General features: G+C 45.9%; 5 protein-coding genes across 5 annotated transcripts; 4 read left to right on the forward strand and 1 right to left on the reverse strand.

Moving 5' to 3' along the window:
* Window positions 1-180: 180 nt before the first annotated feature.
* On the forward strand, window positions 181-6101 carry LOC6615953 (uncharacterized protein DDB_G0284459). The gene is made up of 4 exons (XM_002040284.2): window positions 181-279; window positions 2418-2552; window positions 3517-3739; window positions 3833-6101. The coding sequence occupies exons 1-4, from the start codon at window positions 181-183 to the stop codon at window positions 5866-5868; spliced, it is 2493 nt and encodes an 830-aa protein (XP_002040320.2). The 3' UTR covers window positions 5869-6101.
* Window positions 6102-6740: 639 nt separating this feature from the next.
* LOC6615954 (GATA zinc finger domain-containing protein 10) lies at window positions 6741-8367 on the forward strand. The gene is made up of 2 exons (XM_002040285.2): window positions 6741-6818; window positions 6873-8367. The coding sequence occupies exons 1-2, from the start codon at window positions 6801-6803 to the stop codon at window positions 8163-8165; spliced, it is 1311 nt and encodes a 436-aa protein (XP_002040321.1). The 5' UTR covers window positions 6741-6800; the 3' UTR covers window positions 8166-8367.
* Window positions 8368-9677: 1310 nt separating this feature from the next.
* Window positions 9678-10411, forward strand: LOC6615955 (ATP-dependent RNA helicase DHH1). Its single transcript, XM_002040286.2, has one exon. The coding sequence runs from the start codon at window positions 9678-9680 to the stop codon at window positions 10329-10331; it is 654 nt and encodes a 217-aa protein (XP_002040322.1). The 3' UTR covers window positions 10332-10411.
* A 4576-nt stretch (window positions 10412-14987) lies between these two features.
* Window positions 14988-16749, forward strand: LOC6615956 (hornerin). The gene has a single exon (XM_002040287.2). The coding sequence runs from the start codon at window positions 15117-15119 to the stop codon at window positions 16644-16646; it is 1530 nt and encodes a 509-aa protein (XP_002040323.1). The 5' UTR covers window positions 14988-15116; the 3' UTR covers window positions 16647-16749.
* A 1758-nt stretch (window positions 16750-18507) lies between these two features.
* Window positions 18508-20150, reverse strand: LOC6615957 (oocyte zinc finger protein XlCOF6.1). The gene is made up of 2 exons (XM_002040288.2): window positions 19915-20150; window positions 18508-19747 (listed from the first exon to the last, which is right to left on the reverse strand). The coding sequence occupies exons 1-2, from the start codon at window positions 20048-20050 to the stop codon at window positions 18894-18896; spliced, it is 990 nt and encodes a 329-aa protein (XP_002040324.2). The 5' UTR covers window positions 20051-20150; the 3' UTR covers window positions 18508-18893.
* Between the last annotated feature and the right edge of the window lie 320 nt (window positions 20151-20470).

Here is a 20470-nt window from a genome sequence, read left to right on the forward strand (position 1 = left end):
CAGGTGCTTTTCACTTTTTCTGCAAAGCGAATGGAAGTACTGGATGATTGATAAGATTCCGGACAGGGAAGAGACCCTGATTACCTGAATGGCCTTACTTTGAAAGCAAATTGGAAGACTTCCCAGAAGTTCAAACAAAACAATGTGATCGACGGCGCACTTCTGAATTCCCCGTGCGAAATGACCATCCCGATGGGAGGAGGAAGATCCATTCCACTGCGAACGGCAGTGGGAATGCAAATGCAAATGCAAGTGGCGAATGGAAATGCGAATCTGCCAGTGAGTGCGGAAGCTGCCGACCGCTTTTTAATTTGAGTGGAAAGTAGTCGACAGGCGCTGCCGCATTTCAAAATTATAGAAATTGGCACAATTTACCAGCCATTGCGGCAGCTGATTATGCTAATTGTTTGGCAGTAGTATCTCGAATCTTTACGTAAATATCCATGTGGCAAGATGGATGTGGCAAAAAGAAAGAGACCGCCATGTGAAAGTACTGGATTTGTTGGGGCGGCAAATCGTGGCATATTATATTAGATCACTGGTGCAGTAGATTAAGTCGAGCCAAAACAGGTTTCTGTCACTTTAGTTGCCGTGTAAGGTCATTTGTAATCTCTCTGGCCAGAACGTTGCGTTTTGTAGCCGCAGAAGAGGTCAGTTTTCAGATCTAACCAATCACCTTAAAAGAAAACACCAGCTCCGGCTATAAACAACTAATAGCTTTACAATGTGTGGCAAGGTGGGAGATGAAAGATATAAAACTCTGATCCACAAACATAACATTTTTCAGCATTGTCGAAGCGTTGCAGCTACCACAGTGCAGCAAAGGCAATGGAAAAGTAAAAGAAATAAATAAATGCTGATCGAAGTATGAAGATGTTTAGAACTTAAATACATTTACGAGACATTAGATGCCGCAGTTAAATCTTTGATTGAAGTAGATCAAATTGAATTAAAACCCCAATCCTTGGCAAATCAATTGGAACTGAGACTACTGTTCATCTGGTGCGGCTGCCACAGCTGTTTCTTTGCAAGCTGGCAGCTGGCAGTGGATTTGGTAGTTTGTGCAGTTTTTGGCCGCATAACGGGGCATGGATAGCCATGGCTATATGTATATCTATGTACCTATGGCAATCGCACTCGACTGCTGACAAGGTTGTTGATCTGCACAAATGTGGAGGAGCCGAAACGCTTTGCCAGCTTTGTTTTGCTTTGCTTTAGCCGCTGCAAAGTTGTTTCGCTTTTATTATTACGGCTATTATCGTTAGTGTTAAATGTGGCAATTGTTTCATTTTCAGTTTCAGTTTCAGTTTCGTTTTTCGCTTCTCATGCAGAATATTAAAATATAAATCATACGCCCTGTGGGGCAGCGCCATAGCCCGCAATAAAGAAATCCCCGGCCAGCACGTAAGGGAAATCAATGAAATGCCAATTGGCAAGTTATGCCAAGGCGTACTCCCAGTTCTCCAAGTCCGGATCTCTTTATCGAAATTGAAATCAGCGCTGTTGGTTTTCGGCAACAGCAAATGCTGCTGCTCTCTCGGTAAAATCATCATAAATCAGCGAACACTTTTCTCTATTTGTCTGGGCTCCTTGTTAATTATTATGCACTGAATCAGTGACCATGAAGCCAACCACCAAGTGAAGAGCTGCCAACCACCGACTGCCCGCAATGTAAACACTGTGAGAATACAGCAAATGGGGGAAATTTAAGAATTCATCAAATCAAATCCAGTGTTAATAGGTTTTTTTAAAGATTAATTTAAAAGGTGCTAAAGATTCCCTTTAAAGTGCAAAGTCTGCCGAGTCATTGGGCTTGCAAGAGTCTATTGAGGTGGATTGTCCTGCTGCTTTCCGGACTCCACGTAGAGTGGGTTAGCGACTACTGCCCGTTGTCCACTATTTGTCGTTTAACCCAATAAATGCCTTCGGTGGCGAGGATTTTACAAGTCAATTACGGGTATTACCCCTCTGTGCCGGCAAACATTTCATTGAACTGCCTGTGGTATGGGGAATGGGGATTGTTTGGCTTAGCTTATGGCTTAATTGGCCATCAAAGTGGCAGCTGAAACAGAGGCCGAAACTGAAGCCAAGAAACTGAAAACTATAAACCAGTTGTCCCGTTGTCCTCTCTCTTTCGTGCTGGCCTATCGCCTTCTCTGTTGCACCTTATCGACTTATAATGGGCGAACTTATCACGCATACGCCGTGTTGTGCGTCGATGGCTTATTACGATTCGAATTGTCATCGAAAGTGAAGCGATCTTTCTCCCCTTCTCTATCTCCACCTGTCTCTCTCTTCGCTTGCACTTGCACTTTTCTCGCTTTTCTTTGGCGCGCACATTCGCATAAATTTTCCGCTGCAGCGGTCCGCATCATTATAAAAGCCTCGCCTCGACAGCTGGCCGCTAACAATCCCAGCTGAGACTCCGGCGCGCCATGATGTCAGCGCCCACATCTCGATTCCGTAATCTTCAATACCAGGAGCACCACCTCGTCCAGTTGGGAGCAAACATTCTCAGCCGGCGGCAATGGTGCCTGTGTCTGCTGATCATCGTAAGTAGTGCGCTGACGTCCAAGGATTCGGATAAGTCGATTCACGAGGAGTACCTTTTTTTTTTTGTTGGCCAGTGATCCAAAGTGTAGTGACGTATTTGAAAATTCAGAAATGTTGGACTCGAAAAAATATCCCTTAGATAAACAAAACCCATTTTCAAAGACTCTTAAGATTTTAAAATTTATTTTTTTTTAATTAAACAATTCAGTGAAGAAGAGTGATAAATTTAATCAACTGAAAATTGTTTTGAGAAAAAAATTATCGGCAACGATAAAAAAACGAAAAGAAGTGAAAAAAATATTTAAAAATACTCAATAAAAACTTTTCAAAATCATTAATATTTGAATATTGAGTAATGAACTGCTGAAGCTTATCCCGATAAAATTACATTTCGGAACAAAACACCAAATTTTTGAAACATGGACCAAAAAGATGAGCCTTTTTGGGAAAATATGTCCCGACTTGGTGGTTTGATATTCCCCGAATCCCTGAGAATTACGTTTTCGATACATAATCGTTGAATTCTTTTCCCCATTCCGATCGAACAGGATCCATTTGGCGATTCCCAATTGCGTGCTGCGGGCTTAACATGCCGGTGTGTCATTGCCCTCTCCACTGGCAATCGGTCCATTGAACTTGGCCAACTGAGCGCCGCCAAATCAATCATACAGAAATTGACTACCAACCGCCTCCTCCTTCTCCTTTTCTTTCTCTTGTCCTCCTTGAAAGCGAAAGCGAATTGGCGGAGTTTAATTAGTTTAATTGCGAAGTAGGCACAAGCCAATGAGTCTGAAACGAAGAGGCTAATTTGAGGCAGTTCGCTTAACTAGCACACTCATCAGTTGGCCAAGGTTCCTTGTTTGGCCTATAGTTTTACCCGTTGTACGGTTTGTTGTAAGCCATGCGAATCTCCGATTCTGTCATTTTCAAATAGCTGTGATTCTTTCTTATTTTTCTGAACAGATGTCGACGCTTTGCAGTGCCGTGACTGTGACCTCAGGCACGTCTGGGAACAGTCGCCGTCGTTCGGGAGGTTCAGGAGCGGTGTCCTCCTTGGAAGACACTGGAGAGAAGGCCTTTCCCGATCAACTGGCTCTGGCAGCTAGTCGTAGGGGCTCCGACGATCGTGGTTACTCCAGGCGGGGATCGGTTATACAAAGCAGATCAAAGGAGGCGCCCAGCAAAGGTAATAAAGCGTCGCATTTTGGTTGGCAAACATTTTTTAGGAGCCTAAAAGTAGGCACTAATCCGCAATCGACATGCATTGTATACTTCCCAGATTACAGCTTTGGCCAGGTGGAATTAAATCTCGTTCGCCCAGAGCACGAATCGCATCCGAAGCTCATACTGAGCACCACAACTGCAGCATCCGGATCTGGAGCGTCTGTCAACCTAGAGGACTCCAAATCGGCAGCCGAGTATGTGGCCAATGCCATCAAGTTGGCCTACAAACAGCCACCGACTCAGCTGCGAGGTCAAAGCCAAAATCAGAACCCTAACAACAACCACATCCAGGCGCAGAAGGAACAGCAACCTTCCACCCAGAGAAGTTACCAGGAACAGAGAAGGGACAGAGAGATCCTGGAGATGCAATTGCAGAAGGAACTGCAACAGCAGGCCCTGCTCCTGTCCTCGGGACCCTCGTCGCCATCCTCGTCTGGATCGTCGTCCTCCTCTTCCCCGTCTTCTCCCGCCTTAGCACCTGCGCCAGTCTACGAAAAGGAACCCGTGACCCGGAGCTATGAGCTCTATGAACACTCAACCGAGGCCGAGTCCCATGTCCAGGCCCAAGAGCAAGACATCGAACGCCACTATCGCCCCAAGTACAGCAATAACTACAACAACAACTACGCCCCCTATCAACCGCCGCAAATTTACAGAAATCTCGAGGCCGAGGCCGAGGAAAAAGTCAGGGTCTCTGCCTCCACGGAAATTCCCAAATCGGAGATAATGAAACAGATTGAAAAGTCCGTGATCAAGTACATGAAGGAACTAGAGGCCGAAGGTAAAATCATAAGTACGCCCCAAGAGACGGCCACGCCCCCACCACCACCGCCGCCTCCGTCGATCACCAAGACCTACTACAAGTCGCAGACACTCTCATCTGGTCTCCATTCCGGTTCCATTCCATCGTCGCACTCGCACTCGGAGGAGAAGCGCTACAGCAGCAGTACAGTAAGGCCCAAGTATACGGTCCCACCAACGACAAAACAACAACAACAACAACAGTTGCACCACCACCAGCAGCAGGTGCTCCATCCACAGCACCACAGCCACCAAATAGCCGGAAAACTGAGGGGCTCTTCATTGGCAATAACGAACTCAAAGCCCATTCAGCACTTTCAGTCCGAAACGGAAACGGCATATCAGGCACCCGATTTGCCCGTCGACGAACTGAGTCCGAATGTGGAGTTTATTTACAAGATCAAGACCCGAGCTCCCCTACAAACGGCCACGGTGAAGACGGTTTCGAAGCCCTACACTTTGCCTCTGAAAAGTGCCGAGCACTTTGACCACGGTGCGGCCCTCAAGAACATCGAAGAATTCGATCTATCCCACGTAGTTCCCACTCCAGATCGAGTGGAACGCGAGCGGGAGAGGGAAAGGGACAGGGACAGGGAGAGGGAAAGGGAGAGGGAGCGTGATTCTCGGGAAGATCAGGAGAGGCTTACAAACTCTGGCAAGCCGCACAAGTTGTATTTCAATTCGGAAATCTATCATGACATCAATGCCTTGCCCTACAAAAGTAAAGAGGCAGCTCTGCAGGAATATCGACACAAGCTCAAGGCTTCCGGGTCGTCCGGGGAACTGCATCCAGACTACAAGGGCTACTCCTCCTCCGGTTACTTTGCCGAGCCGGAGGCAGAGGGGGAGAATGAATCAAAACTAATCCTCAACGAAGAAGGCTATCCCTATCATTATGTGCTGAAGAAGGAAACCCTGCTGGATGATCATGACTCCTGGTTGTCCCACGCACACGGCCACGCCCACCAGCACGCCCATGGCCACGCCCACTCGCACAGCAACAGCAACAAGCACCCGAGTCTCGAATACGACAGCTACAGTCCGAAGTTCAACAACAATCCCGAGGGCTACGGCTATCAGCACACGTACAAGGTCAGAGGTCAACCAGGAGGCGGCGCTGGGTCGGGGGGCGTGGCTGGAATAGGCAATAACACGGGGGCCGGAGCTGGAAAGCGCGGCAAGCGGGGGGGCGTCGCTCATCCCAGACAAGAGGCGATTAAGAAGCAACTGCGCTCATCGGAGGTCAAGGACTTGGAAGCCAGTTTGGCTCTGAGGCCACCGCCCAAATAGTAAGCCCCATCCCTCGATTAATCAATCGAATAAGCCGCAAAACTCCACCACCACCCTCATAGCTTATTTTATGCCAGAATTTCGAGCATGCTTTATTGTATATGCTATTGTCTTTTTTTTGTAGAATCTAAGTGTAAGTACCATTTATTTATTGTATGGACAACTGCTGAAGGGGTAGCCAACTAAAACAGACGATAACAAATTACGCCAATAAACAAATTAATGAAATAACTTAAAATAAAAACCATCGCTTATCAATTGACATTATTAAATAGCCCAAGACTTCGTTCGATTATCATGATAGCCCCATGAACTAGATTTTGCATTTCTATCCAAAAATTCGCACTGCTTGGAAAATGCAAGTGCCGCCTCTGTTGATCGGGTTTTTTTTTTAGTTTTGATTTTTATTCGGCTCTTTGCTTCGCTCCATGTGTGGGTGTGAGTGTTTGAGTGTGTGCGTGTGATGTAATTAATAATTTTAGCGCACAATTATAAGGCAGCCGCCCACAACCACCCAATGAACGAACTGATTGAAACATCCAGAGATTCAGCCTCGGATTGGGTAAGTCACACTAAAAGTGCCTGCTCTTCTGCAACGTAACTCTTTCTTGGTGGGAATACATCCGCCACATTTGCATTCTGGTTTTATATAGGAACACAAGGTGTACGGGTAAGAATCTGTTGTAAATGGCAGAAAAGAGTGTCAAATGTGTTGTTACGTGAGATCTTGACGATTAATCGCCAGCCCAACGGCCACATTGTCTCTATTTTTTTGTGGCTCAAATTCGGCACCCGCTCACGCACAGATTTTATTCAAGATCATATAGTGGCTCAGTGCCGGCCGATGATGGTGGGTATAAAACGAATTTTCACTGGCCATAGCTAGTCATTGCTCACTCAGCATTCAAGCACCCAAATCAGCCGCATAGACGATGCTCAAAGCCGTAAAGGTGAGTCCGGCGAATTTCATTCGAAGGTCCTGTATTAATAGGTTTTCTTGCCAGATCCCCCTGCTCTTCGCCCTTTTGGGTGTTGTGTGTGTCCAGGCCGTCGTGGTCGGTCCCCATACATTGCATAATAACAACAAGAACGGCTACCGCTACAATGGCCCCGCACACAAATATCTGCCATCGGAGGAGTCGCACTCGCACGGCAGCCACTTGGATTCGAGTCACCAGCATGGTCAGCAGGGCCCCAGTAATGCCTACAATTCACACCATTACCCAGCACAGGAGCAACATGGCCAGGGAGCGCAGGAACACGACCTTCAGCAGAAGGAGGTTGACTCCTGGCAATCGGCTCTTTCGCAGCAGCAACACCAGAGTTTCGGAAACCAGCAAAATCATCAGAACGCCTACAATGAACGACCTGTGTACCAGCACTATCAGGGATTTAACCACCAGCAACATTATGGATTAAGCCAACACCAAGAGCATGAAAGCTACGGGCAGCAGCACTATCAACAGAGCCCCAACCAGCTGCAACACCATCAGTCCCAACACTCAAACGAATATGCCTACGAACCAACTCATTTCCCGCAGCAACAGCAGCATCACGAAACTCAGGGTCACAAGCAGCATCAACAGAGGCAAGAGCACTGGAACTCCGTTCAAGAGCAGCAGCCTCAAGATCACGAACCCTGGCAATCATGGCATGGCCTCCAACAGCAGCAGCAGCAGCATCCCAATCGCTTTGAGACACAGCTTCCGCTGCGGGAAGACCTTTGGCAACCCATTCGTGAGCTGGACCTGGAGAAGCTTCCTTCGGCTGAGGCGCACGCCAGTAGCCACAAGACGGTTGCAGCTCCTGGACGAGATGTAAAGCTCGTGCCCAGTTACACGCTCTCCAGCGACTTTGAGCACGACCGCTTCATCGGACTGGATGGTATGGGCACTCGTCTGCTGACCCAATCTCTGCCAGATGCCTACCGGAAACAACTGTTCTCCTCGCCCCCAGAACCATCGTCTTTAGCTCAGGGACATAACCAGCCACACAAGCCTGGATCCGCAGCCTATGGTGGTTCCCACGGACCTTCCCTTGGCGAATCCACCTCCGATTTCCTGCAAATGCAGTCCCACTCGTATCAGCTGCCTTCAACGTTTACCACTCACACGGAATGGACCCAGGACAAGGAACAGCATCAGCACAATCCCCAGCAGCAAGCCACCGGCAGTCGTCAGTACTCGGCTAGTGCCTTCGCAGTGTCCCCTTCGTATCTGCACGCCTCTGAAGTCTCCCAGCCGCCCAAGAACAGCTTGCCCCATCCTAGCCGTGACTTCCAGCCACCTTACTACTAAAGCCCTTGAACAGACTTAATATCTAGATTAACTGGTAGTTCGATGCTCCACCATAGGATCGTACCACATTTCAAAATTTGCTTTTCCCCGGAAAAGCATTGGGTCTGAAAAGCAAAACTGTTACAAAAAGAAGTCTGCAGATAAATACTTTCCCTTTTTTTTTTATATATGTATATTTAATAAAGAGTGTATTGTGAACCAACGCTTTTGTAGTTTACATGATAAAAACTGAGTTTATTAACGAATGAAATGTGTATATCTGGCGCTCAAGTGATATCATCCAAAACGCGAAACAAAGACGACCTTCATACCTGGCCAAAAGCGAGCGTGGCGGCTAATTTGATTACGATTTTAGCAGATAATTACGAGAATTTTTGTAATTTTCTCATACTTATGCTGCTGTTTGTTTATGCCAACGTTGCCGTAGCAAATTAGAGACGATTCGGATTCGGATTTCTCGGTGTTCTAGAGCTGCTTCCGCCGTCCAAGTGAAGGTAAAACTAACAGAAACAGAAACCGCACCTCAAAAACACCCTGCGCCCTTTGCAGAAATGAAATGTTGCAGCAGCACCGCAACTTTCATTGCAGCAGGAAGCCAGCAGCTATGGGTAAATATTGAATTCATCAGTGCTCTGCTTTTGGCACACTATTTGTTATGTTCATGACTCGGTTTCAATCAAGTCGAGTCAGCGAAATTGAAATGTTGGCGTCGTGCGAAGGCGATCGATGAACAGAAACTGCCCATTGCTGAGGGCAAACTGGTGTGTGCGATTGTGGCACGGCGTCACTTTCATTTTCAGTCTGCAAATTGTTGTACGGAAGTCGAAAGAAACTTATTGGAAACCCGAAGGCATCCCTTTATGCAGAATGCTGTAAGGCATTCAGACAGATTACTAACGCAATATTACAATCATCCAAAATTCAAGACACCAATGAACTTCACTATTAAATCTTAGGTCACACGACAAGTGTCGTACATTCCTCACGGGAAAACCGTCTACACAGAAAAAAACTTTACGATCTCTTGTGGCTATTTAATGCAAGAAATTCATGTTGATTATCACCATGTTATGTCAATTTTTTCTGTGCAGCACGGCAGCTAATCTGCCAAGTTCCTGAAGTGGAAAATTTTGCATTCGAAGGGCGACGAAGACCAAAAGTCCCCGGCTCAGTTACACGGGTTGTTGATCCCACAAAAGGCGGCGAAAGCAATTTTCGAACTTGCAACATTGCAAAATGGTTTCGCAAGCACCAAGAGCCAAAAAGCTCATTTAATCAGAATTAGGTTTAATAACAACAAGAGTTTTAATCAAACTGGGCGTTTCGATATCGGACAATTGGCGGTTCGGTGGCGGGATACCAGGTTACGCAACCAGGAGGAAGAGTTGCAAGTGGAAGGTATCGCTTTCAGCGGAACCACAGGTATCGAATGACATCGGGGCGGCTTCTTATATATGCCCAAGGCGTCAGGGCCACTGCAAGCATTTGCAACCGACAACCATATTGAGCAGCATGTTCAGGTTTTTTCACCTCGACATCCTGGTCAGCCTGATCAGCCTGATCGGCTGTTTTGCATTGATAAACGCCCAGCAGCAGCAGCAATCCCACCAGCAGGAGATTACGGGGATACAACTCCACTCATCATGGCTGTACTCGATGCCCTGGCGTCCTTTGATCCTGCCCACAGCCAGTCCTTCACTGCCTTCTCTGACGGCGCTGGCTCAACTGAGTCCTGGCTACACGGGTCCGCAGACCTTTCCGCCAGTTCCACAGGATCAACGCCAACAGACGCAGCAATATCAGCAACATCAGCAACAGCAATTCCAGCAGGCATATCTGCAGCAATACCAGCAACCCCCCGTCCTGGTGGGCTTATTCACTCCTCAACTGCAGGCCCAGCCACTGGCAGCTCCTCCTCCGCAGGCTGGGCATTTTAGCCTGCCCTTCAGGCCCTCGCCCTTCGCCGGATATACGGATGACGGAGATGAGCATTTAGCCCAGGGGCAGGGCAACGGCATTCAAGAGCAAACGGCGCAGTGGGAACTGGAGGAGCCGACCTTCCATGAGCATGCCTATAATAATAAGCCAGCGGCGGAGGGATCGCAGCAGCCAAGGGGCTACGTCTATCTATCGCCTAGTAATGCCTATAATCTAGTAAAAACTTAGTTTACAGAGCGCACATAAATATCACCTTTTTTTTGTGTTAGTTCTTAGCTCAATGAAGCTGGGTTCGGAAAAATCGAATTTTTGAAATTTAAAAGCTGGAATCGTTTGCCCATTTTTTGCCCATGTTTGCCCACCAATTAGTTTTTTTTGCCCACGTCCAGTTTTTGAGATATGAATTTTCGAACAAGTTCGAAAATTTTCGAAGATCAAAAATTTCACTTTTTTCAAAATTTTTTTTTTTTAATCGCAATAACTTCGTTTGCCCACGTTTGCCCACCCTTTAGAATTTTGAAATTTTCGAAAATTTTCGAAGATCAAAAATTTCACTTTTTTCAATTTTTTTTTTTTAAATCGCAATAACATCGTTTGCCCACGTTTGCCCTCCCTTTAGAATTTTGAAAAAATTTATACTTTAGAAAATATAAGACATTCAAGTTTACCTCGGTCTACTTTGCCCACCCTTCGAAATTATTTTTTTCGTTTGCCCACTCTTAAAAATAAAAAATTTCGATTGCCCACCTCTTAAAACTAAATAATTTCGTTTGCCCATCCTTTAAAATTAGTTTATTTCGTTTGCCCACCCTTTAAAATTAGTTTTTTTCGTTTGCCCACCCTTCGAAATTAGTTTTTTTCGTTTGCCCACTCTTAAAAATAAAAAATTTCGATTGCCCACCTCTTAAAACTAAATAATTTCGTTTGTCCATCCTTTAAAATTAAATTTTAACGTTTGCCCACCCTTCAAAATTTGTTTATAAAGTTTGCCCATCGTTTACACTTAGTTTTTTCATTAGCCCACCTCTTTAAAATATATATTTTCAGTTGTGGCGCCAATTTACATATAGTATGTATTTAGGATCGGCGGACAGAAGCACTAATATTATTTGATTATGATGAACACATATATGTATGTATGTACATAAATATATATGTATATATACAAAAAACTATATATACATATGTATGTTCATCAACACTTGCATGAAATTTATTAATGATTAAGAAAATTTGATAATTGATCCGCTGATCCTAAAATACATATGTAAATTGGCGCAACAACTTACAGTTATTACATACATCTGTACAAATTTGTTTTTATAGATGGAAAATCGAAAAAAACATTTTTAAGGGGTGGGCAAACGTTTTTAACTGAAAATATATATTTTAAAGAGGTGGGCTAATGAAAAAACTAAGTGTAAACGATGGGCAAACTTTATAAACAAATTTTGAAGGGTGGGCAAACGTTAAAATTTAATTTTAAAGGATGGACAAACGAAATTATTTAGTTTTAAGAGGTGGGCAATCGAAATTTTTTATTTTTAAGAGTGGGCAAACGAAAAAAACTAATTTCGAAGGGTGGGCAAACGAAAAAAACTAATTTTAAAGGGTGGGCAAACGAAATAAACTAATTTTAAAGGATGGGCAAACGAAATTATTTAGTTTTAAGAGGTGGGCAATCGAAATTTTTTATTTTTAAGAGTGGGCAAACGAAAAAAACTAATTTCGAAGGGTGGGCAAACGAAAAAAACTAATTTTAAAGGGTGGGCAAACGAAATAAACTAATTTTAAAGGATGGGCAAACGAAATTATTTAGTTTTAAGAGGTGGGCAATCGAAATTTTTTATTTTTAAGAGTGGGCAAACGAAAAAAAATAATTTCGAAGGGTGGGCAAAGTAGACCGAGGTAAACTTGAATGTCTTATATTTTCTAAAGTATAAATTTTTTCAAAATTCTAAAGGGAGGGCAAACGTGGGCAAACGATGTTATTGCGATTTAAAAAAAAAAAATTGAAAAAAGTGAAATTTTTGATCTTCGAAAATTTTCGAAAATTTCAAAATTCTAAAGGGTGGGCAAACGTGGGCAAACGAAGTTATTGCGATTAAAAAAAAAAAATTTTGAAAAAAGTGAAATTTTTGATCTTCGAAAATTTTCGAACTTGTTCGAAAATTCATATCTCAAAAACTGGACGTGGGCAAAAAAAACTAATTGGTGGGCAAACATGGGCAAAAAATGGGCAAACGATTCCAGCTTTTAAATTTCAAAAATTCGATTTTTCCGAACCCAGCTTCATTGAGCTTTAGTTCTTAAGTTATTGTATACCAAATATCAATCAGTCTCGTTGGCTTGAATTCCAACTACATAAATCAGAAACTATAACGTGAAGTAAAGTCAGGCTCTTCATATGCCAGTTTGTGGAGTTGTATTGTGGCCCAAGTAAAAATCCGAGTCAAAGCCCCAGGTTCATTTCCCATGGCAAATTCAAGCACAGCTTTGGCTCTGGGTAATGAAATGCCGGGGATGACTCGCCCACTCCGGGAGACCGCTGTCTTTGAAGGCGCCCGACTTTTGCCATGGGCGGGCTGTGCTGTTGTATGTCTGGCAATTTGTTGCCACTTTCAAATGCCTCAATTACAATCGTCTCGCACAAGTCGCAAATCGGTGAAATTATAACTCGATCGACGTGGCAGGTGTGACCTTGGCAAGCGGATTGCGCAACTGTCTAAAGGGCGGAGTCTTAGCGGCTGGCGGGCAATTACATCAACTAAAACCTCTGCCGTGGCACACAACTGTTGGCCAAAGAAGCGGGTCCGGAGGAGTAGCAGCCACTAACCACGCCTACCAGACTACGACTGGTCCAGAAAGATACCTTGTATACAATGTGTTCCCTATTACCATCATGCAACATTCGAATGAGTCCTCTAAAATCAGGATTCACTCGATTTTTCGATGGCAATATATGTATGCACACCAATGCATTCCGAAATTGGAATTAGCTTGTTCTATAATAGATTTGCATGTCCAAATGCTAAGTTCTTAGTTACTAATCTCGACAAGTACGGGCTTAAATTCCATTGTGATGAAGAACTGCCCTTGAAGGTCGTCAGACGACGACACAAGCAAGACCGGCAAGGTGCACATCATTTATCTTCCATGGTCGTGGGCTGCATGCAGATATATCGCAAAGGTTTCGGGCCAAGTCCATTAGTAGCCATGGGTTACCGGTGCCGTAGGGATGGGGGGTTTTCGGGGGAGGGGTCGGGGTCAAAGGGGCACTAACAGACCTCAAACTATTGCCAAATCATCATCATCCACGGCAGAGACCCAAATTAAGATCCCGAACGGTAGCAAAACAAATCGCTTTTCGAATTTCGGAAAAAATCGCGCACCTGGGAAAACAGCAACAATTACGAGGCGAAGTAGGGTGCAAAAGGGAGGCGCAAGAAGAGGAAGAAGGGAAACGAGAGGAGAAAGAGGCGGGTTGCTGTAAATTAAATGCAATTTACGCACAAACTAAGGTGTTTTTGGGGAAATGTAAGTGAGCCAGCCGAGGAGGAGGAAGTGAGAAGAAACATGAACACAACAGGGCCAAAATGGCAAGATTGCAAGGGGCGTGGTAAGCAGACATGTGATTTTTAAAAGTGTCACTTGAACTTGAGTGGCGCTGTCATGTCGGTAACACTGGCACAGTGCGCAAAAATGGTATTGAAAATTGAAAACCAAACCGGCCATTGAATTTTATATTGAATATTATGTACATACATATATAAAAACTATAAGCATCAATCAAAAACGCACTCACTTTGTTTTGCTCAGGATCCACAGACGATGCCCATTGCTTTCCACAAATTGTGGACGCCTTTTACATCACTAGGTGTTTACTTGCACTCTCCTTTTACATCTTTCGCTTCACCAGTCTGCTTCATGGAACGCGGGGAGTGGGGTAAAGCGAAACAGTCGCGAGAACCGTTATAATCCACAAGCTTTGAACATGTTGTAAATGCGCAGTTATCCATATTCCAGCAAAAGTTGCACAATTTATTGAATTAATATTGATGCCTGGATTGAAGGGAATACAGAAATCTTTGGCGCACTTTTGGGAGACCTTTTGATTTAACCGCACGCAGATGTCAAATGAAACTGACCGAAGCGATCGACAGATAGCCGTTATATTCCGCAAGTCGCAAGCTACTTATAAATGCGAAAATATCACTATTTCAGCCATAACTTGTACTAATTTAACAAATTCCTCGTTTAGTTTGAGTAAATCCTTTTATGGCTCGCACACTTTTCCCGGACCCTAAATAATGTATGTATGTTGCTCACGCTGATCGCAAATCAAACTGACCAAAGCGACAGCTTCGCGCAAGAGAGAGCAAGGATGTCGTTACAGTTTGAGAACATTGAGAACAGTGGATGTGCAACCGTAACAGCTGGACTTGGAAATCTAAATCGTTTTTTAATTCGAATAAATCTGTAATATAGTTTTAAATATTAATGCTTTAAATTCTTTATTTTTCAAATCTAAAAGGCGACTATTTTGTATAAATTTCTTTAAGTCGTATGTATTTTTAAGGAGCTAGGTTACACCATTGATTATTTATGCACAGGTGAATTTAACCCACTGTGCGCAAACGAAACTAAGAGTGAGGGAATGAAGAAAGGCTGCAGCGCAGTCGGAGTCGGCGTCACACACGATATACCGTTGTTTTTCGCGTGCGTGTGCGTGAGAGCGACAAAAAGAGAATGCCAAGAGAGCAGCGAAACGGGCAATGCCAAGAGGCAAAGGCAAAACCGAGTTTCTTGCAGTTTGAAGTGGCTTCTATAAAATGTATAAAAGGGTCGGCACTCACAGAGTTCGTCAACATAACGCCAACGGCAGCGAGTAGAGTCGCGTCTCGTCTCGTTCTATACTCCGGATCCAACGTGAGGGACAAGGATAACCAAACACGATCGAAGGATAACCGTTAAATTCACTTTTTTTTCCGTGATTTTTGTTGTGATTTGAGCATGAAACTACCGTTAGCTTGCGCTGTGCTAAGCTGCTGCTTCTTCCTGCTGGCAGCCGCCTCATCTTCTCCAGCTGCCGATGCTTCTTCTTCACAGCCCGCTTCCGCTTCATCTTCGGCTGAGACCTCTTCCTCCGCCAAGCCAAAAAGAGATGCTGGCCTAAGTTTCGGAGGAATATCCAGCTATCACGGCCCTTCCCACAAATATCTGCCGCCCGCCTATGAGAGTCACCTGAACCTCGGCAGTTTCCATGGAAACCCCTTGGGCTCGGCTGGTTATTCCGATTACCCCAGTCACTTCAAAGGCGAGAGCAGTTACGGACACCACTTCGCACACGGACACTCTGGAAGCCACGGCTACGCCAGTTCCAGTATCCATGGAAGGCCCCATCATTACAGCGGTAGTGGAGTTCCCAAAATCGAAACCTACATCGTTCAAACAAGTGGCGCCTCGAGTTCCGGTCACAACTACCATGGTCAGGGACATGGACATGGAATCGGTCACGGGATCAGTCATGGAATCAGTCACGGCCTAAGTCACGGGCATGGATCTGGATTGGCCTTTAAGTACGCACCATCTACCAGTGGCGCTTATCTAAATCTCGTTGGGAACGAACACAAGACCAGCACATATGTGGTGGCCACTCCCGAGTACTCCGGACACAGTCACGGAGCGAGGGGCAGCACCCACGGAATTGGCTACGGATCGGCACCAGCCCACAGACCCAGCTACGGTGGCCACCTGCAAAGTCACGGCTATGGCAGCGGCTTTGTCCATGGCCCCAGTCATCAGATCGCCCATGAATCAGTCAGTCACGGACCTAGCCAAAGTTTGGATCACGGTCTGGAACATGCCTTGGAGCACGGTCTGAGCCACGCCCTGGGATTGGGTCACTCTTCGGGAGGACAGTTCGCGCAGCACCCGCTGCCGCAGCCGGAGGAGCATTCTGGGTACTCCTATGATGCTCCCGCCACGCCTTTTGGAAAGGGAGTGCCGTTGAGCAGTTACGGCGTACCACTTATACCCGGATACGATCACCAGGAGTCGCTGCCGGAGCCAGTGCAAGTGCAGGTGCTGGAGCAGGAGCACAAGGGCGATCGGGAGCAGGAGAGGGAGACACCGGTTTATGCTCTGGGCCACAAGGGCCTGGGCCACTTCAGCTACACGGCCAGCAAGCCACAGGCTCTCCACACCGACGTTCTCAGCTCTGCCCACCACTCCGTCCAGTCCGGAGCACCCAGCCACGACCTAGACGTCTCCAAGGCGCCCTTCAGGCCCAGCGCCTTTCTAGGGGCCAAGCACGAGTCCGGATCGAATTCCATTTCCGGCTACGACTACGCCACTCCCAGCTCCACGTTCCTGCAGGCTCCTTCTTCGCCGGGCTACGACTACCAGGCTCCGGCGCAACTGTACGGACCACCCGGCCACTCCGGGGACTCGGCCACGCCTATTTTCGAACCGGAGGCAACCTACCTGCCTCCCGCCAGCAGCTACGGCCCAACGGCCACGTCCTCCCATGGATATCACTAAATTATTGAACTAGTTTTAAGCTCTAGCGTCCTATGTATTTTTTTATCCCTATCTATTTGGTACTGCAAGCCAAGATGGAACAATAAAAATCAAGAAATCAAGAGTCGCAATGTTTGAACAATTTGAAAAGGAAGGAAGATCGAAAAAAGGTATCTGCAAGTGAGATAGTTATGTGGAAAGAAAGTTCTATGCAGTACAAACTGATGATGGGTTTTACAATAAAATGAAGCCACTTAATAGGCCAAATGAAAATGATTTCTTTTCAAAAGCGAAATGGAACTTTCTCAACTGCTCTTTCTTCGTGTACAGAGGCTCTCCCTACCAACTGGATAGATTCCAGGCTATTGAAATGCCGCACACGTCGCAGATTTTGGCAGTTTCTCTCCGATTTGTGGTTACAAATTGGTTGGATTACGGATTTCGCTTAAAAATTGTGATTCGCATTTGTGCGTGGAACTATATCAAACTAAAGAGTGGACGTCTGGCGTGGGAGGAGCAGCTTTGGGAGTGGAGCGTTCAAAACGACGCTGGCATGGCAATGAGTCTAATGGGCTTGGGCTGTCCAGGCTAACTGAATTAGACCTGCTGAATTAGAATACAAGTCAAAAGGAGGCGCCTTGAGTGTTCACAAAATGCGAGCAAGTGGATGCCATCCGCTGGTTACACTTGCCTATCCCCCAGTTGCACCATTCACCGCCGCGTGATGGATGGTCAACGCACTGGCCGCCGCCTCTCACTCCGCTTCCATGTTAATCATAACTTCAACTTCATCCCATTTTCCATTCCAATCTCTGTTGCGCAATCTTCGCGGTTCGACCAGTTCGGGCATTTGATCCTTAAGTCGCTGACCTACATCAAAGTACACAAGACGCAGCGAAAGTGAAAGGATGACAGCTTGATGGGCTGTGATCGCCTCGTCTCAAATCGGATCGGATTAGTGATCATGATCATGATCATGATCTTGGATGACTTGGCCCACGCTGAGAAGTGAACTTGAATGCCTGACGGAGAAGCACATTCGCTGCGGAAGTGGACAGAGTTCGCCCAGCGAGACGTGACTCATGGAGAAGAGGAAACAGAGCTGCAAAGTTTTCCATGGTTTTCCAAACTTACTCGAACTCATTGTACTGAGCCATTCAGACCCCCTGGGCTGGGAAATAGTTATTTCTGTGAATGGGAGAGGCCAAGCTAATCAGAAACTAGAGATCAGAGACGATAAAGTTCGCGATTTAGAACATTGCCAACAGTCGGCTATCTATGGTAGCCCTTTGTGGAGGGTTCCGGTTCCCTGCTGGGGTCACACCAACAAAGTCAGAGAGTCACTCGGACTGCGGCTGAGGTAATCCCCCAAAAATATTTTCGGGCAGGGTCAGGTGTTATGTAAGCCCCGGCGGCCAATCTTCTTTCTTTCTTTCTTTCTTGGAAGCCTAACTGTGTCGACAAGTTCAGTCAGCCACAACAATTGAAAGGCCGGCCGCAGCCATAAATTAGATAGTTTCGTATGACAGTTAACAAAGGGCTGCATATGTGACAGATGTGATGGATGCAGGGGGGGCTTTCCACTGCATTGGACGGCAATCGGCGGGCTGATGATGGATCTATTAACTGGGGAATCGAGAGCGGTGCAGGCGTGGGTCAAATTTGCTCGCACATTAGCAGCAAAATGAGCCGTGAAAAAGGTGTTAAATAATTTCATTTCGTCGTTATGGCTGTAACCAGTTGTTAATCCCCTACCCTTTTATGTTTTCCCCGTCGCAATTCGGTTATTTATGGGCTGAACGCCTGATTTTTGTTAATTCCCAACCCACTCCGTGGGCTTTCTGGGCAGTGGTGGCAGGAGGGGCTGGGGGCGATACAAACATTTCATTTCACATTTTTTATTAAAGTGCAAGAGCAGCAGCGACATTCACTTTTCATTCATTTCTTTGTTGTGTTGTTAGTTTTTGACCGACGTCTCCGGTTCATGTTTTGCATGCGGTAATCATTTTTGCATGTTATCAATTCATGCCGTTTTCTGCCTAAGCCAAGTCTGTAGATTCAATCGTTCAGTTTTCGACTCTTTCAGTACAAGAGATACATTGTATGTACATCTACATACAATGCTAATTATTATGCCCTAATGTTTATGTTTTCATATTTACAATTACATTCGTTTTTCATTCGAACTAACCTGTTCCTACTTAGTATGCTGATTAAGCACCTAGATTGTCAATACCACGCTGGTGGTACTTCTTACTCAATGCATATTCAATTGAATAACTCGCTTTCGTTTTCGTCCTCTGCAAATATGGCAGCCATCTTGCCGGTGTGCGAAAATTGTGAATGCTCCAGGTATCCTGGGCTGTCGAGGGCGTCCACTCCTTCCAGCCATTGGAGTTCCTTGTCCTGGGACTCGTCTACTGCGCTTCCCTGCCTTCGATTCTTCGCAGCAAGGGCCGGACTAAACTGAGGTTTTTGCCGGACAATCGGATCGTTGTGGTGGCCACTGGCCAAGCCATGGCGTATCAACTGATTGCGTCGCATATAGCCTGCACCGCAGACGGAGCATATATAGGCCTTACAGATACTATGGACGAAGAGATGAACATCCCTGTTTTCGGGCCGTCCGAAGAGCTTTCCACAGATCGGGCAGCCGTAGCTCTTCGCGGAGCCATGGGACGCCAAGTGCTTTCTATAATTTACGGGATGGCTGAAGCGGGCACTGCAGCTATCGCAAACGAGGTTTCGCTCCTTCTGGTGGACCGTCTTCACATGCTGACCCCGCTCCCGCCTCTGCTGGAAGCGTTTCTCGCAGCCCGGTTCTGGGCAGGAGTGCAGGTACGCCTTCCGATGCACGTTCTTCAGATGACACTCCCTATTGCTGCGCTGCACAAAGCGCGCCGGACACTCGGGACAGGGATAGTTCCGCACGTCGTTGTGGGCATTCATGTGATCCACAAGGGCGTTGTGCTTTTGGAAGACCCTTCCACACGCGTCGCAGGCATGCTCCGACGCGGGGGTCCGCTGTCCACCGTGAAGTCGGTGGGTGGGCCGATGGGCGGCCAACTCCTCCCTGCTGAGGAATAGCGCTGGACAGCGTCTGCAGACGAAGGACGGAGATCCTGCGGGCGAAAAAGCTAGGCTGGTTAGGTGTCGCCAGGCACAAGTGTGTGGTATATGGCAGATTGGATCGACTGGTGTGGTAGGGACGTGTGATGTAGGTGCAATTATAGATCTGATTGGCTTTTACTGATCCAAACTGCATTTAAAGTGTTGAGTTTTAATTTACCGCCTTGCTGGTGCTGGCTTCTCTCATTGAGTTGCTCGAACTGAAGCTCTTCTGTGCTCAGGGACTGCTCCTCATACTCATATGTATGTCGTAGTAGAGCCAAGATCTCGGCCCCTTCATATTGTATTTCAGTCATTTGAGAATAATCAAGCTAAAACGCTTATTATTTATGTTTTATGTTATTTTGATTTTGGATTCCTCTTCCTCCGAACGTACTAACGCCTAGCAACGGCAGCACGAAAATGGCTAACGCCAGCGTGCAAGCATGGGTAGCACTGTTAGGAATGCCTATCGATACCTATCGCATTTTAGTTTGAGTCAAAACTATTCGAATTTTGGAATAAAACAGTCGTTACTTTCTGTATATTAATCAATTGTTATGCAATTTATTTATACGCTATGTAAATATAATTTGTTCACAACTGTTATATAATTATTTTGCATTTTCTTTCTTTAATGTTTACTTTGCTTTGTTTTGATTTTAAAGCGGCTGCTCAACAATTTTCTGACTTCGATTCGCGCCCATTGACCGATCTCAATCCACATCCACATTCGG

Source organism: Drosophila sechellia, chromosome X, assembly GCF_004382195.2.
Source record: "Drosophila sechellia strain sech25 chromosome X, ASM438219v1, whole genome shotgun sequence".
Classification (NCBI taxonomy): domain Eukaryota; kingdom Metazoa; phylum Arthropoda; class Insecta; order Diptera; family Drosophilidae; genus Drosophila; species Drosophila sechellia.

What these genes read in the sequence shown, in the direction of transcription:
- LOC6615953 (XM_002040284.2), top strand. Translation starts at nt 181, where the DNA reads ATGACCATCCCGATGGGAGGAGGAAGATCCATTCCACTGCGAACGGCA. An exon ending in GCCTGTGTCTGCTGATCATC is followed by an intron (nt 2,553 to 3,516) that starts GTAAGTAGTGCG and finishes TTTTCTGAACAG; the next exon opens with ATGTCGACGCTTTGCAGTGC. An exon ending in AAAGGAGGCGCCCAGCAAAG is followed by an intron (nt 3,740 to 3,832) that starts GTAATAAAGCGT and finishes TATACTTCCCAG; the next exon opens with ATTACAGCTTTGGCCAGGTG.
- LOC6615955 (XM_002040286.2), top strand. Translation starts at nt 9,678, where the DNA reads ATGTTCAGGTTTTTTCACCTCGACATCCTGGTCAGCCTGATCAGCCTG.
- LOC6615956 (XM_002040287.2), top strand. Translation starts at nt 15,117, where the DNA reads ATGAAACTACCGTTAGCTTGCGCTGTGCTAAGCTGCTGCTTCTTCCTG.
- LOC6615957 (XM_002040288.2), bottom strand. Translation starts at nt 20,050, where the DNA reads ATGACTGAAATACAATATGAAGGGGCCGAGATCTTGGCTCTACTACGA. An exon ending in AAGCCAGCACCAGCAAGGCG is followed by an intron (nt 19,748 to 19,914) that starts GTAAATTAAAAC and finishes TTTCGCCCGCAG; the next exon opens with GATCTCCGTCCTTCGTCTGC.